At 35.1% G+C, this 11,987-nt stretch overlaps 1 protein-coding gene across 3 annotated transcripts in view; it reads left to right on the top strand.

The window, feature by feature from the left end:
* The first annotated feature begins 201 nt into the window (after positions 1-201).
* The window catches only part of LOC127540564 (malate synthase-like), a 53,505-nt gene continuing 41,719 nt past the window's right edge, over positions 202-11,987 (top strand). For 2 of the 3 annotated variants that reach the window (XR_007948225.1, XM_051965334.1), the window contains exons 1-6: positions 202-282; positions 6,468-6,593; positions 8,109-8,327; positions 9,329-9,419; positions 10,220-10,296; positions 10,486-10,596. Coding sequence is in view for 2 of the 3 variants with exons in the window: in XM_051965334.1 (XP_051821294.1) it covers positions 277-282; positions 6,468-6,593; positions 8,109-8,327; positions 9,329-9,419; positions 10,220-10,296; positions 10,486-10,596 (630 nt within the window). In the remaining variant the exon portion in view is untranslated. The remainder of the gene's footprint in view (positions 283-6,467; positions 6,594-8,108; positions 8,328-9,328; positions 9,420-10,219; positions 10,297-10,485; positions 10,597-11,987) is intronic. The other variant, XM_051965333.1, reaches the window with a different exon arrangement.

Raw genomic sequence — 11,987 nt, 5'->3', positions numbered from 1 at the left:
CCTGTGTCCTTTTATAATTTATTGTTGTTGATCCTGAAAGACTATAGAGATTACTCGAATTAGAAGAAAATTATAGAAGGAAAAAGAAAAACAAGTGAAGAAATGGGCTTGGGAAATTACCAGAAAGTGAAGGTTCAAAGTCTTGATTCAGCACCACTGTTAAACATTGAAAGATAAACTCTAGTGATTTAGCACAGTTTTCATATTCAGCTCTTCCCTTTCAGACTTGGACACTGTTGTGGTGGCTCAGGTTACACTTTGTGAATATTTTTGGAAATGACTGTGAGTAAAACAAGACTTCTGAATTTACTTTCCATAAGGAAATTAAACATTTGTAGGACAAGTGCTACTACTGAGAAATTAAAACAGAATCAGTTTGCTTTAACTTTGTTATTTCACTTTTCACTTTGATTTGACTAACAATTTTTTAAGCTTAAAAATCTTTAGGAAGAAAATTTTCTCCTTTTTTTCATAACTTGTCTCTGTAATTAATCTGTGCTAATGTCTTAATGTTTATCATTTTAAATATATAAAAGCTTTATGCATTGCTGTAATTAAATTACTTTGAAATTTAATTGTGGTAGAAGGGCTGCATTACAATAGTTCCTATAACTAAATACAAGTTATCAGTGGTATAATTTAGCTAAAATATGCCTTTGATGAATAGCAGGCAATGCCAGGAATAATAGAATCAGTTAATCTGATTTTGATTCCTGCATTTAAGAAAAAAGGATATCATCTTTTGTTCTTTTAAAAATTTGAGTATTGGATAACAGAACTGCCAAATAGCACCCAATTCTATGGCCTGGGATCTCATTCTGACTAAGAGTTCAATCCCCTTTCTGTTCCTGGGTATTATTCATTGACTACCACTACAGCCCCAAATTGGTGCTACTTCTGCCATACTGTGATCTCAGTCAGCTCCCACCCCAGCGACCACAACTATCTTCCTACATAGCCTTAGGGTAGAAAAATGACTGTGATTTCTTGTTGGTTTTCCACTTACAATTTGGTTCAGTAAATTTAAGTTGTTGTAGAGAGGTATGTTGAAAGAACTTGACCAAAAAATATTGACTTCACACTACTCTTAAGAAGCTTACATTCTAATGAGGAAGACAAAAAAGTAATTATATGTGTATATACAAAGTAAAGACAATAATTACAAATAAATACAAGGTAATTAGAGAAGAGCATTAGTCATTGGGAACCTCAGGAGAAGCTTCATTTAGAGAATGGGACTTGAGGTATTTCTTGAAAGAAGAGAGGTGTTCAGTGAAGGGGGAGGATGGGGAAGTAGGGCAAGACTGAGAAAATAATTTCATTTTTATGTCCCTTCCTTTTCCCCTTCCCCTTTGCCTTTTTCTTCCTTTTCTTTCTCTCACCTAGGCTAGAAGTATAACAGTTACTCACAGGCCCACTCCCATAGCTGATCACCATAGGGAATTTGACCTGCTCTATTTCCATCCTGAGCCAGTTCACACATTCTGAAGCAGGCAGGCTCCTCTCTTTCCCCTTACAACAGGGCTCACCCATCATTGGGACAGGTTCAGTACAATCACTTGATCAGTTTAGTTCACTGCAGCTTAGAATTCCCCATTTCAAGATCCACTAATCTTAGCCTCCTTAAAAGTAGAAATTACAGATATGTCACCATACCTGGCAACAAAAAGTTTTCATAAAATGTAAATTATCAACAACCAAAGAAAAACAAATCAAAATAAACAAGTTTCATTTTATAACCATTAAATTGGCAAAGATGAAAAAAGACAGTAATAATAAGTCCTAAATGCTGATGGGACTGTGAGAAAACAGGTACATCAGGGAGTTGTGGAGCCATGAATTGGCCTAACCATTCTCAAAAATAATTAGAGGTTATAAGAAAAGTGACAGCAGTCATTGATTTATTATTATTCCCACTGAACATATTTCTCAAGGAAGTATAAGACAACAAGGCACAATATTTATCAAAGTATTTAAAACAACTTTTTATGGTAGCAAGGAATTGTAAATTAAGTAATCAATGACTGGGAACTCACTGAGCAAATTGTGGTATATAAATATAATTTTTAAGAAATGAGGGATTTAAGGAATTCAGAGAAAAATGAGAAGATGTATATGAAGTGATTTAGAGTAAAATAAGCAGAACCAAAAAAAAAAAAAAATGGTATACATAATCACCACAGCAGTGTAAATGAAAACACTTAAAATGATGCTAAATGGTATATATAGATAATGGCCAGTATTGGCCAGAAAGAATACAGAAGAAATTCATCTCCCTCATTTCACTGTAGAAATGGTAGGAATGGAAGTATAGAATTTTACATAAACCATGTGACTTTTTAAACAGCTGCTATCTTTTAAAACATAGGGGATAGCAGAGAAACAATAATTCTGGTAATAACTTTGATATTCAGATGAAAAGCATAATTAAAATAAAGGGGAAGAATCAAATATAAGGAATTCATAGGATTTTGGGAATATCCATAAAGACTGATATTAAACAGCAAAAGCAGCACCAAGAAAACAATAAAGATATCTCAAAATCCTAAATCAATTTAATTATAATCAGAATTTTTATCATAAATCAAATTAATGTAATGACCAACAAATTTAGAGGACTAATGAAATTTGTATTTCTCTCTTCTCATAAAAGAAATGATAGGATATGGATGCAGAATGTTGCTCATGCTACCAGACATAACAAACTGATGTCAGTCTAATTGTTTTTGTTATGAGAGGGAGAGTTCTGTGGGCAAAGAAAAGGGACAGGATTATTGGAAATAACAGTGATGTAAGAATTATAAAACATTAAAATAAAGTTTGTGTGGATTTAGTTTATGCAAATGTGAACTAGTACCCGTTTGTTAATGTTTGCTAATGACCTAGAATTCAGATAGTAAAATTTTATAAATATAGTACTAAAACCAAGATTTGAGCCTCATATAAAAAATATTTTATGATTGCTATGAAGACATTTTAAGTTGAATAAATTCAAGAAATGTCTTTTAAAACTGTTTCCTCTAATGGACAGGCAGAATAATTTGCTCAGCTAAGATGAGAACTTCTGATTACTTTTCATTCTAACTTTGTGTCAATAACTGCAGATAATATCATTGTATAAAACAGAAGAAAATATATGTTGACTTTTATATAATACAATAGAATTTCTATTTCCTTAGGGGAAAGGAGAATAGTAATAAAATCTTTAATTTTTTTTCAATTTTTGCTTAGAAGGAAGGTGGGAACATTATTTGGAATTACATTTAACAACTGAAATGCACATTATAACAACATTCACACTTAATATAATAGGAACAATTATCCTTAAGTCATGGGTAATTATCCCACAATATCTTTTACATTAAATAGACTTTGATATTAAATGCAGCATATATATATGTATATGTGCATATATAATATATCTATATATAAAATACCAATGCCAAGTGCCGCAAAACAGACTCATACTTTTTTTTTTTTTTTTTGTAAAGAACAGCCTCATACTTAATCAGTGGTCAGCACAATTTAACTGACAGTTCAGAAACTGCTAGGGATTAAAGTCAAAAGACAAGGGACCTGTTATCTTCTCTCAGGAACCTTAAAATCTAATTTGGGAGTTAGAGTATCTATCTAGAAATACTTGTGCAGTATGTGACTATTATCACCACAGGAAATTTCTTCTCCAGATTTTTCCCCACCCCACCACTTTTTGGAAGACCAGTGGAAAGAGTAATCCAATTCCCAGAGTATAAAGGTCAAACCAGCTTCTACAGCTCTTATCTTCCCCTGAGTGGGGGAGAGTTCTGTCCAATTGTAGTCCATCCCTCTCACACCTCCTACTCAGCCAGTCACCACCAGTTAGATTAAAGAGCAGCCCTAGTCCCTGGGGGGGAATCAGTCTTTATCTGTGATATCCAAACAAGCAAGGAATTTGTGTCCAGGTCAGTGGAAGGTGTCCCAGTCAAGAAAATTGGATTGCTATACTAAGTTGTTAGTTATGGCGAAGGAATGACAAATGTGTCATGACTTCCTACAGTTGCAGTGGTACAACTTCTAACCACTTGCATAGCTTGATCACCTGAAAAGAACCTGGACTTGGTATTCAGGCTCCTTCATGTGAGTTGATTCGGAAACATTGGGTAGGGACTATTTTGAAAAAGACAAGAAGTCAAGATTGGCCTCAAGAAGAGACATAAGAAAACACATGTAGAGTTGGTCAGGGAGATTAAATAAGGAGATAATTGGTATGAATGAGGGGGGAAATAATTGTAAGGATTCAGTACTTTTTAAAAAGTCTGTAAATATGTACAAGGGGCAACACTTGTGGACTTCACATTTCTGCAAAAGGGTGGGGTGGAAGGGTCTTTCCCCATCTCTTTGAATCGTACTTATTTTTTAGTTTTGCAACATTTGCTTTTGACTTTTTCTTCTTTTTGATGAAACATGGTTGTTCTTAACATTTGCATGAAACATTTATAAAACGATATAATAGAAACAGGAATAATCATAACACTTAGCTATTATGAGACAAAAGCAGGAATAATCAAAACAGACAAAAGCAGGAATAATCAAAACATAACAATTCAGCCATAATTCTCAGCCACATTCTCCCACAAATATAGATAGTATGGAATGGAGAATTGGAGAGTGGGGCACACACACATACCTAATAAGGCAGCAAAATAGGGAAACCCATGTGCCCAGGGCAGCCGATTTTCATGTCCTTGGTCTCCTTAGGGAATAGTCTACTTTATACCACATGTCACTCACTGAGCAAAGTCACAGGTGGCCACCTGCTTACATTCTAATTCTCACAGCTCTCTTGTTCCTCTTTATTTAATCATCAGGGTACAATGTGGTTTTCCCCAAATGGAACATAACTTCTTTGACATCAGGGAGTGTTGTTTCTATCTTTGCGTCCTTAGCATTTAACATAGTGGTTGGCAGACAGTAGGCACTTCATAAATGCTTATTGAATTGAAATGAGATCTCTTGTGCCAAATGAGTAATATGAACAAGAATTTTAGAGGAGATAGGGAGTGGACTGAGTTGAGATGTCCTGAAGAAGACTTTGAAGAGGATGTAGGTTTTGAGATGAAGGCAAAAGAGGGATATGGTATTTATAGGAGGTCAAGGAGATCAAGCTGGATTTCAACTACCTCCTCACTCCATTCTACTACAAGTCTTCAAGCAAAGGGGAAAACTATTCATTGGGTACATTGTAGAAGAGAAGAGATTCTCATTCACTCAGGAGTTGAATTAGAAGCTTCCTAAGACCTTAAAATTCTGAGATTTGGTGTATCTCTTAAGATCAAACCCACACATTTTTGAGTCCTACTTCAGAAATTGCCACATTAAAAGAATTTTGTTTCTTTGACCACTTTACTTGACTATCTAGAGTAGTGTTTCTGGAATACTTTTAGTTCATGTTTGTTCTCTTGACAGAAATATCCATGCCTTCAGGCTATGTACCCATTTTTTTTTTTCTCTTTCATATTCTTAATATGTTGTTTAAGAGTGTTTAACACACAAGGGCCTAATAAATACTTGCTGACTTTATTTTCTGTGGTTTAACATCAAGATATAAAATAGCTTCAAATGGCAATGTAGTCTAGTTGAATTTTTAGGGCCGAACTTTACCTCTTACATTTCCTTTTCATCTTCTTTTGCCAGTTCTGCTTTATTTGTATCAGCATTATCATCAGTGATGCAGGGAGATGCAATGTATAGAGAATTAGCCCCAGATTCAGGAAAATCTGGGTTCAACTTCTCTCTCGGACATATACTAGCTAAGTGCAAGACACTTAATTCTTAAATATCTCTAGGCAACAGCTCTCTAAAACTAGACATTAACTTGTTTGGTTTTTTAAAAGTAGTTTTGATTCCATAATTGGCTTCCTTTTTAACCCCCTGTATCTTATACACTCAAAAATATTATTCTGAAAAAGGATCCATGACACACAGAAAGGTGAAAAAACTTTTTTTAGTCTTAGAGAATATACAGATATTCACTGGTAAAAGAAGCTGATAAAATCATGTGTCTGGTTTGGTCCAAAAAATGATGATCTTAAGGGTATAGAAGATGTGTATATATTTTTTAAATTAAAGAATTATTTTCTGATAGTGTCAGTGCCCCATCACATCTCCATAATCATTTAAGTATTTTGTGAACACAATGAATTACATGCTAAGCATTGCAAAATGCATGGTCTCTGTCCATGAAATCACATCTGAACATTGTGGGATGACAATAGATGAGACAAATAAAAAATGTTATATGACACATAACCTTTTAAAAATATATATATGAAAACAGCATATTCTGCTTTTGGGGAGACTGAGGAAAAATCAGTAATCTGACTTTCACTTGCTTATAGAGCATTTTTATGACTGCTGTAATTCACTTTTTGTTCTGAATTTGTCTCTTTAATTCATCTTGTGGAATTGGCTCATAATTTTTCTTTCAGGTAGCAGCTGTGGACTTGGCCCTATCTCCTCTTGGTTTGGAAGATGAATATAACACCCTCCTAACCCAAGATGCTATTCGCTTTCTAGCTGAATTGGTCTCCACTTTTGAACTGGACGTAGATAAGGTTGTTTGGCACTGATTTAAATTTGCTTCATAGACTATGATTTGAAAACATAGTTGATAAAGTCTGAACAATGTTCTGATCCTTTTGGCAGGAGAAATGAGCTATGTTTTAGGGGTGAGGTTGGCAGCAGCTGTACATTCCATGAAACAGGAATCAGTTCCATAGCCTACAGCCAAGAAATGACTCAGGAGTGTAAAGAAGTGTTGTGTTTCTTGTATATGAATTTTAAGAAAGCATTTATCTCAGAGCAGAATATGGCCCTCAAAGCTTTTTTTCAGAGAAGGGACCCTTCTTACATGTACATCAGAATCACATAAATTTCAAGGTAAATGCAGCAAATAGGATAAATTATGTTCAGTAGTTCACAGAGTACTTATATCAAGTGAAGTGTTAAAAAGGCAGATGTTTGCTAAAGTAAGTCCAAAGATGATCTGGATTCTCTGTTGATGATAAAGTTATTCAAATAGTATTGCTGTTCCTAGATGACATTTTGTTAACTTCATTGCCTCCCCAAACTTTATAATACTTCCCCAGTGAACTATTCAGCAAGTGAAAGAATTTGGTTTAATCTGCAGGAGGGGAAAGGGGGCAGCAGGAGAAGCACATGAGAAATGTATATTGTCCAGACAATGCTATGCAAAGCTAGAAAGAATGTACTCTTGAGAATGTTCTATTTGACATCTCATACAGGTGCTACCAATGGGCAATGAAAATAGACGCAGGATTGGAGGGAATTGGGCCATATTTTATTTTGGAAAATACACAGTTGTGGGGCAGCTAGACAGTGCAGTGGATAGAGTACCAACCCTGGAGTCAGGAGGACCTAGTTTAAACTCAGCCTCAGATACTTAATACTTAGTAGCTGGGTGACTCTGGGCAATTGTCTTACAAGAAAAAAAAGAAGAAAAGAATTACATCATGCCTTTAGTGATCCCATTTTTAATTTCAGTCTTTTATGAGACACTAATGAGTACTTTTAAAAAGAGATACCTTCTACTTTGTAGAAATCTTGGTCTATCCATTTTATAACAATCTCTGATAAGGAATTTTTAATTTGAAGATTAAAATATATCAGTGTTATCCTTTGAACCTCAGCTTCTTCATCTATCAAACAAGGAAATTGGATCAGATAACTTATCTTCCAGCTCTGAATCTATGACCCTATTATCTTTTGGTTTTTTATTTCACTTTTTTTTTTTTCAGTTAACAGTTTTTTTTTTTTTTTGACACTTTTTTTTTTCAAATAAATTTAATAAGCATATTCATTTTCAGGGAATGAGAAAAGACAAGGAGGAGAAACAGGGAAGAATAGACCAAGGTGGAATTTTCAAGATAAAACCCACAAGCTTGAGAATCACTAGCTACCCTCACTTGTCTTTTGTTGAGAATTTATAAAGGGAATTTTGAGGGGTTTTCCTTTCTTTGCTATTTAGATTTTAAAAATCAAACACTAGCATAATTAATGATGTTTAAATGTATTTGGAAGTTACTTTAAAAAATTTTTATGTTGAACAGATCCTACAACAGCGAATTGCTCGAAAAGTTCAGTTGGATCTAACCAATGGCCTCCCAGATTTCTCTACTCATACGTCCCATATTCGCAAAGACAAATCATGGAAAGTGTTGCCTGTTCCTAGGAGACTACAAAACCGGCAGGTGGATATTGGTGATACTGCACCTTACCAAACTGAGCGATTCCTCAGTGCCTTAGGATCCACTGCACAGGGCATTCAGGTACAATGGGATTATGTAGAGTCTTCCGGTTCATTATAGCATAATATTACATATGTAGATAGATTTTTAAGTTTATGTTACTTATGTGTTATCACTGTTATCTATTCAACAAGAAATTGCATGGGAATTGTGATATGTTACATAATGGTTGAGTTTATGTTTTTAAGTCATTTAATTGAATAAATTAAAGAATCTAGAGCAGTTTTACTTCTCACTGCTAACTTTGTTTCCTAGAAGGATATAAAGTATGTAACATTTTCATTGTTAATTTTTTTAAACTAAAGATAGGTGGTTTTTGGTTTTTTTTACAGCTATCAATCTATTACATTTTATATTCAAATTCTCCCTATTGACACGTGGAGGTTTTTCAGCTTGTTGCAGAATTACTCTAGCTAAGGTAGTCAGTTTTTTACTGTTTGAAATGATTCACCAGGAAGTGAGCACCAGTGATGATGCCACATGTGCTATCAATTTGGTATCCCATGAGAAATTAGTAAATTAGCATAAATCCATCTTATGAGTTGTTTAGAATGAATCAGCTTTCCAGATTCTCAGTACTCCTGCGTGAACTGGTAATTTTCAGGTCCTGAACTTGTGAAGCTGATGGGATCCCTGAATTGGTGATGATCCCACCTACGTGCAGCCATATCTCAAGGCCTAAGCAGAATCGGCAAACATAAATAATTAATAATAAAAATAAACATTTATACAGTGCTTACTATGTGCCAAGTACTTTTCTAAGTGCTTTACAATTTTTTTCTCATTTGATCCTTACAACAATCCTAGGAGGTAAATGCTACTATTATTCTCACTTTATAGCTAAGGAAATTGAGGCAAAATAGGTTAATTAACTTGCCCAGGATCCCACAGCTAGTAAATGTCTGAGGCTGGATTCAAAGTCTAGTCTTCTTCATTCCAGACTCAAAACTCAATCTACAGCATTATCTGGCTGCCTTCTATAGATCGTGAGAAAATAATATTTTGCTTATTTCTTCCATCAGGTTGATTTCGATGATGGCAATTGTCCAACTTTCTTTAATCAAATTAAGGGTATCTATAATGTCGTCCAAGCTGTTCACCATAAATTTCCAGGTGAGATCAAATTCAGTAATAACGTTTTGAGCATATGTTCTGTGCCAAACACTGAGCAAAAAATTGTAGGGGGGGGGGGGGGAAACAGAGTAATGATCTTTGTCCCTAAAGATATCAGATTTATAAATCTGAAAAGTTAAATCATTCAAGAGTTAAGTTTTAACCAAAAAGTTGGCATAAGTACTACATGATTGAATGCCAAATGCATGGTACAAGGAGTAAGTGCTGGGTTTATTTATAAGCTTGAAATGTCACTACTGTGGGTTGTTGGAGTGGTCAAGAAAATCTCTGCTGAAGTGATACTTGAGCTGAGCCTTGAAGAATATAAAAGTAGGATTTGATTAGGGAGAGTGGAGATGGGATAGATACTTCGCATAGGGAGAATGAAGTGAAATTTTTTTTAATAACTTTTTATTGACAGAATCCATGCCAGGATAATTTTTTACAACATTATCCCTTGTACTCTCTTCTGTTCTGATTTTCCCCCTCCCTCCTTCCACCCCCTCCCCCAGATGGCAAGCAGTCCTTTACATGTTAAATAAGTTGCAGTATATCCTAGATACAATATATATGTGCAGAACCAAACAGTTCTCTTGTTGCACAGGGAGAATTGGATTCAGAAGGTATAAATAACCCGGGGAGAAAAACAAAAATGCAAGCAGTTTACATTCATTTCCCAGTGTTCTTAAAATTGGGAATTTATTGGGATTTCTAGCTTTGTTCTTATATGCTATTTATATTTCAGGATATATTTGTGAAAATTTATCTTACTTTGGATTACTTTCTTTTTATCATTCTAGGTGCCCCACCCATATCCAAAGCCCCTGTTCTAATGCTTAGACCAAGAGCCTGGAACATGGTAGAACACAATATGATGGTAGTAATACTTTTGGTGTATAAGCGTAATGATGTATTTTATGTTAGGCAAATAAGGCATTTTTATTTATTCAGTTGAAGTACCTTTGAAATCTTGGACCTGTTCCCATGTAAATCATTAAAGGGTTGATAATGGGACCACTTATGACTTGCCTCTTCTCAGAAGTTTTATTCTTGCAATTTTTGGTAGGTGAATGGAAAGCAAGTTCCAGGACCCCTCTTTGATTATGGTCTGCTGATGTTCCATGTGGGGAAAATCTTATATGATAATGAAAGTGGCCCCTTCTTTTATCTCTCAAAGGTAATCTTTACAACATTGTTTCTCTGAACCACTCAATAAAAGTAAACCAAAATTTTTTATTGAAAAGTTTTTCATGAGCAGCATTGAAAGAGAATCAGAATAATATTAATAAAGTCTTAAGTTAGAGGTTAGCTTCTGCCCTATAGGAATTTCCAGTGTAAGTGAGCTGAGATAACATGTCCATATATAGTTATATACAAAATACTTAAATACAGATCATGGGAAAAGGTGGAAGGCAGGGTTGAGTATCAGGAAAGATTTCATGTGGGAGATAGTGCTTGAGTGAGTTTTGCAGCGATAGGCATTCTAAGAGGTGTGTTAGAGGAAATATATTCCAGACTTGGGAGACAGCCAATGTAAAGTCATAGAGCTGGAAAAAGGGAGTGTTGTGTGAGAAACAGTAAAAAAGGCCAGTTTGACTGGTCCAAGTATTCATGAAGAGAACTACAAAAGGCTGGAAAGATAGGGTGGGGGAAGCTTGTGACAGGCTTTAAATGCCAATTCATTCTATAGCTAATAAATAGTTACTAGGGTTTATTGATAAATGGTGTCAGAGGCTGAATTTCACTCTAAGGGAGATATTAGTGATTGTAGAGAGTGTTGTTTCATTGGCAGGATATTTCAGAAGTAAACTGAGGTGATAGGATAGGAAGGAATGAACATCAATAGTTAGTTTTATCCCTCTTTGGAGGGTGTGATGAATTGGAAGGGGAGGAGGTTCAGCAATGAGTAGGCCAGGAAGTATAAGAAATGAAGGGAGATGATTTTTTCTACTAGTTTGGCAGTAAATAGGGGAAAAGAGCTAAAGTGACAGAATGGGGCAGTAATGGGATCAAGGGAAAGGCCTTAAAAGTTATTTTAGGATAAGGCATATCTGAACACATTTGTAAACTGAGAGGCAAAGCAAGCAAAGACAGAGATTGAAAAGGAAAAGTGATATTGGGTTCAGCCAGATTTTGAAGTTTTGGTATTAAAGAGAATGGTTTGGGATCAAAAGTACAAGTGGCAGGATTAACTTGGGCCAGAAGAGGAGTAGAAACAGATAAATAAAGTTACCAAGACACAGGATTCTATGAGAGAGGAAAGAGCGTACTTGAACTGGCTGACCACAGTATTAATCATATTATGAGAGAAAAACCAATGCCAGAACAGCACTGATAGACTTAAAGGAAAAGAAGGAAGGCAGGGACTAATGATCATGAAGAGAACAGAGTTCAAGGTGTGAGAGGAGGCATGACTATAGATTGGAATTGTAAAGGACCTTAGAGGTCATCTCATTCAAACCCTTCATTTTGCAGGTGAGAAAATTGAAGCGGAAGGTGGTTAAACAACTGTCACACAGGACAATAAAGATCCAGGACCTCTGAGCCTAGATCTAATACTCCTTCCAT

The sequence above is a fragment of the Antechinus flavipes genome, chromosome 6 (assembly GCF_016432865.1).
Source record: "Antechinus flavipes isolate AdamAnt ecotype Samford, QLD, Australia chromosome 6, AdamAnt_v2, whole genome shotgun sequence".
In the NCBI taxonomy this organism is placed as follows: domain Eukaryota; kingdom Metazoa; phylum Chordata; class Mammalia; order Dasyuromorphia; family Dasyuridae; genus Antechinus; species Antechinus flavipes.
Note: the sequence above shows the minus strand (reverse complement) of the source record. Positions and strands in the feature narration are given on the sequence as shown.